This window comes from Oncorhynchus kisutch, unplaced genomic scaffold, assembly GCF_002021735.2.
Source record: "Oncorhynchus kisutch isolate 150728-3 unplaced genomic scaffold, Okis_V2 scaffold4027, whole genome shotgun sequence".
NCBI lineage: Eukaryota > Metazoa > Chordata > Actinopteri > Salmoniformes > Salmonidae > Oncorhynchus > Oncorhynchus kisutch.
In genome coordinates this window covers 246762-252152 of record NW_022265972.1, presented here as the reverse complement: position 1 = coordinate 252152, position 5391 = coordinate 246762, and the positions used below count along the sequence as shown (strand labels likewise).

General features: G+C 40.4%; 1 protein-coding gene across 1 annotated transcript in view; it reads left to right on the top strand.

The window, feature by feature from the left end:
- Positions 1 to 319: 319 nt before the first annotated feature.
- Positions 320 to 5391, top strand: part of LOC109876950 (retinoschisin) — a 15455-nt gene continuing 10383 nt past the window's right edge. The window contains exons 1-3 of the mRNA XM_031821891.1: positions 320 to 535; positions 2871 to 2896; positions 3137 to 3260. Of these exons, the coding sequence (XP_031677751.1) occupies positions 478 to 535; positions 2871 to 2896; positions 3137 to 3260 (208 nt within the window). The 5' untranslated portion in view covers positions 320 to 477. The remainder of the gene's footprint in view (positions 536 to 2870; positions 2897 to 3136; positions 3261 to 5391) is intronic.

Here is a 5391-nt window from a genome sequence, read left to right as displayed (position 1 = left end):
TTGACACGTTAACCCACCTGACCAATCAGAGAACCTATTTATCTTTATAAATAAAAATGGTACTTCCTGGTCGGAAAATAATGAAAACCTTATCCAGAAAGTCTGGGGTTTGTTGTTAAGTCGAACCCACGCACACACACTATTCCCCTTATTCTGTAAATAAATCATTTCCTAAAATAGACAACCCCAAATGCCTTGAACACACCTTCTGCTCCATGATATGGGTGACAGGGTATAGCAGCTGGGCCCCTTCAGGGGATCCAGCCATTAGGACCCTGCTCTGGTACATTACACATTGCATTACTGTTTCCTCATTGCATTTTCCCAACTGGCCCTCAACAGATGAGGGAGGGACTTTGTGAGGAGATAAAGGGTATTACTGGCCATTAGTGTCCTGTGGATTATCCTAATCCAGCCCTCGTGCTGTCAGAGTGGCTACAGTAGAGTGCTTCAGTGTGGTCCTGTCACTGTGTAGGCATGAAGATGGAATCCCATGGACAGTGTGTTCTGTTGGCCCTCCTGCTTGTGTCTAACGGTATGTTTGTCTCTTCTTTGCCTTTGCCTTCCCTCATTATGTCCGTGTGTCTCTGGATGGTGAGCTTGATCAAAGCATGACCTCAGACTATAGGCTTCTAGAGTGGTGGGTTGAATGCTTGTACATCTTTACTACACACTGTCAAATATTTTCACATATCGGTTGATTGGTGTTGGATTGAATACTGAAAGAAACATATTGGTGTTGGATTGAATACTGAAAGAAACATATTGGTGTTGGATTGAATACTGAAGGAAACATATTGGTGTTGGATTGAATACTGAAGGAAACATATTGGTGTTGGATTGAATACTGAAGGAAACATATTGGTGTTGGATTGAATACTGAAGGAAACATATTGGTGTTGGATTGAATACTGAAGGAAACATATTGGTGTTGGATTGAATACTGAAGGAAACATATCGGTGTTGGATTTAATACTGAAGGAAACATATTGGTGTTGGATTGAATACTGAAGGAAACATATTGGTGTTGGATTGAATACTGAAAGAAACATATTGGTGTTGGATTGAATACTGAAGGAAACATATTGGTGTTGGATTGAATACTGAAAGAAACATATTGGTGTTGGATTGAATACTGAAGGAAACATATTGGTGTTGGATTGAATACTGAAAGAAACATATTGGTGTTGGATTGAATACTGAAAGAAACATATTGGTGTTGGATTGAATACTGAAGGAAACATATTGGTGTTGGATTGAATACTGAAGGAAACATATTGGTGTTGGATTGAATACTGAAGGAAACATATTGGTGTTGGATTGAATACTGAAATAAACATATTGGTGTTGGATTGAATACTGAAAGAAACATATTGGTGTTGGATTGAATACTGAAGGAAACATATTGGTGTTGGATTGAATACTGAAGGAAACATATTGGTGTTGGATTGAATACTGAAGGAAACATATTGGTGTTGGATTGAATACTGAAGGAAACATATTGGTGTTGGATTGAATACTGAAAGAAACATATTGGTGTTGGATTGAATACTGAAGGAAACATATTGGTGTTGGATTGAATACTGAAGGAAACATATTGGTTTTGGATTGAATACCGAAGGAAACATATTGGTGTTGGATTGAATACTGAAGGAAACATATTGGTGTTGGATTGAATACTGAAAGAAACATATTGGTGTTGGATTGAATACTGAAGGAAACATATTGGTGTTGGATTGAATACTGAAGGAAACATATTGGTGTTGGATTGAATACTGAAAGAAACATATTGGTGTTGGATTGAATACTGAAGGAAACATATTGGTGTTGGATTGAATACTGAAAGAAACATATTGGTGTTGGATTGAATACTGAAGGAAACATATTGGTGTTGGATTGAATACTGAAGGAAACATATTGGTGTTGGATTGAATACTGAAAGAAACATATTGGTGTTGGATTGAATACTGAAAGAAACATATTGGTGTTGGATTGAATACTGAAGGAAACATATTGGTGTTGGATTGAATACTGAAGGAAACATATTGGTTTTGGATTGAATACCGAAGGAAACATATTGGTGTTGGATTGAATACTGAAGGAAACATATTGGTGTTGGATTGAATACTGAAAGAAACATATTGGTGTTGGATTGAATACTGAAGGAAACATATTGGTGTTGGATTGAATACTGAAAGAAACATATTGGTGTTGGATTGAATACTGAAGGAAACATATTGGTGTTGGATTGAATACTGAAGGAAACATATTGGTGTTGGATTGAATACTGAAGGAAACATATTGGTGTTGGATTGAATACTGAAAGAAACATATTGGTGTTGGATTGAATACTGAAAGAAACATATTGGTGTTGGATTGAATACTGAAAGAAACATATTGGTGTTGGATTGAATACTGAAAGAAACATATTGGTGTTGGATTGAATACTGAAAGAAACATATTGGTGTTGGATTGAATACTGAAAGAAACATATTGGTGTTGGATTGAATACTGAAAGAAAGAAATGTGTTTTGTTTGTTGGTATTTTTGTTATAAGTAGGTTAATTGTTATAGTTTTACTGTAGCAGTTGTGTGTCTGGTTTCCCAATATTCAAATCCCTCACCAGACGACATGCTTCTCTGAATAATATGCTGATTATTTGTGGTCTAGTAGTCAGACTGTGGAATGGACAGACTGCACATGTTTAGAATATGAGAGACTTGTTTTGGTTGGAAAGTGTTTCTGTCTTTAAAATCTAATGTTCTGTCTCTGTGCTGCACTGGGGGTCTGTCTCTGTGCTGCGCTGGGGGCCTGCCTCTGTGCTGCGCTGGGGGTCTGTCTCTGCTACGCTGGGGGTCTGTCTCAACAGTTCTAATCCGTGTACACGCTCAGGAGGTAGGTGGAATCAAATCTAGTGATTGATCATCAAACATATTGATAATGTAATGTGTGTGTGAATTGACTGATGTCCTCCAACCTAAGGCAGAGGTCTTCTCCAGCTCCTGTCCTGCAGAGCCTCTGGGTGGGCCTGCTTTACTTCACACCCAGCTGCAAGTAGTTCTCCAGGAGCTGAGTTGAAGAACCCTGCCCTGGCCTTAGAGACTAATGTTCCATCTCTCCCTCTCTGTGTTTCAGGGGGAGGAGGTGACTGAGACATGGACAGGACGAGCCTGTAAGTGTGACTGTGAGGGGGCAGAATCCCCAACCCAGTTCACCTCCCTCTCCCCCAGCCCACCACGTGTCATGGAGTGCATGCCAGGTAAAGACCAAGCCTTCTGTCTCTCTGTCTCTGTCTGTCTCTGTCTCTCTCTGTCTCTCTGTCTGTCTCTGTCTCTGTCTGTCTCTGTCTGTCTCTGTCTCTCTGTCTGTCTCTGTCTCTGTCTCTGTCTGTCTCTGTCTGTCTCTGTCTATGTCTCTGTCTATGTCTCTGTCTCTCTCTCTGTGTCTCTGTCTCTCTCTCTCTGTCTCTGTCTCTGTCTCTCTCTCTCTCTCTCTCTCTCTCTCTCTGTCTCTGTCTCTGTCTGTCTTTGTCTGTCTCTGTCTATGTGTGTCTCTATCTCTCTCTCTCTGTCTATGTGTGTCTCTGTCTCTGTCTATGTTTGTCTCTGTCTCTGTCTCTCTCTGTCTCTGTCTATGTGGGTCTCTGTCTATGTGTGTCTCTATCTCTCTCTGTCTATGTGTGTCTCTATCTCTCTCTCTCGCTGTCTATGTGTGTCTCTCTCTCTGTCTCTGTCTCTGTTTCTCTCTGTCTCTGTCTATGTGTGTCTCTATCTCTCTCTCTCTCTGTCTATGTGTGTCTCTATCTCTCTCTGTCTCTGTCTATGTGTGTCTCTATCTCTCTCTGTCTATGTGTGTCTCTCTCTCTGTCTCTGTCTCTGTTTCTCTCTGTCTCTGTCTATGTGTGTCTCTGTCTGTGTGTCTCTGTCTATGTGTGTCTCTGTCTCTGTCTGTCTCTGTCTATGTGTGTCTCTGTCTCTGTCTGTCTCTGTCTATGTGTGTCTCTGTCTCTGTCTGTCTCTGTCTATGTGTGTCTCTGTCTCTGTCTGTCTCTGTCTATGTGTGTCTCTGTCTCTCTATCTCTCATTCTCTCTCTATCTCTCATTCTGTCTCTCTCTGTCTCTGGCTATCTCTCTCTCTGTCTATCTCTCTGTTTCTCTCTCTCTTTCTATCTCTCTGTTTCTCTCTCTCTTTCTCTCTATGTCTCTCTCAATTCAAGTCAATTCAATACAAGGAGCTTTATTGGCATTGGAAACATATGTTAACATTGCCGAAGCAAGTGAAGTAGATATTATACAAAAGTGAAATAAACAATAAAAATGAACAGTAAACATTACACTCACAGAAGTTCCAAAAGAATAAAGACCTTTCAAATGTCATAGTATGTTTATATACAGTGTTATAATGATGTACAAATAGTTAAAGTACAAAAGGGAAAATAATAATTATAAATCAACATAAATATGGGTTGTATTTACATTGGTGTTTGTTCTTCACTGGTTGCCCTTTTCTTGTGGCAACAGGTCACAAATCTTGCTGCTGTGATTCCACACTGTGGTATTTCACCCAGTAGATGTGGGAGTTTATCAAAATCGGGTTTGTTTTTAAATTCTTTTTGGATCTGTGTAATCTGAGGGAAATATGTGTCTCTAATATGGACATACATTAGGCAGGAGGTTAGGAAGTGCAGCTCAGTTTCCACCTCATTTTGTGGGCAGTGTGCACATAGTCTGTCTTCTCTTGAGAGCCAGGTCTGCCTACGGTGGCCTTTCTCAATAGCAAGGCTATGCTCACTGAGTCTCTACATAGTCAAAGCTTTCCTTAAGTTTGGGTTAGTCACAGTGGTCAGGTATTCTTCCACTGTGTACTCCCTGTTTTGGGCAAAATAGCATTCTAGTTTGCTCTGGTTTTATGTTAATTACTTGACACATTGAAAATAATTATCTTGTTGTTTTCTCATGATTTGGTTGGGTCTAATTGTGCTGTTGTCCTGGGACTCTGTGGGGTCTGTTTGTGTTTGTGAACAGAGCCCCAGGACCAGCTTGCTTAGGGAACTCTTCTCCAGGTTCATCTCTCTGTGGTGATGGCTTTGTTATGGAAGGTTTGGGAATCACTTCCTTTTAGGTGGGTGGGTAGAATTTAAAAAACGGCTCTTTTCTGGATTTGGAGTTAAATATAGCGGGTATCGCCTGAATTCTGCTCTCGTCTCTCTGTCTTTCTCTCCTGTCTAATGTCTGTGTCCTCCTCTCTCTCTCTCTGTCTTCTCTCTTTCTATGGTCCTCTCGCTCTCTGGGTTTCTTTCTTTCGTTCTTCTTTCTTCTTTCTCCTCTCACTCTCTCACTCTTCTCTCTCTCCATCTCTCTCAGCCCTCTACCTTCTCTCTCTTCTCTCTC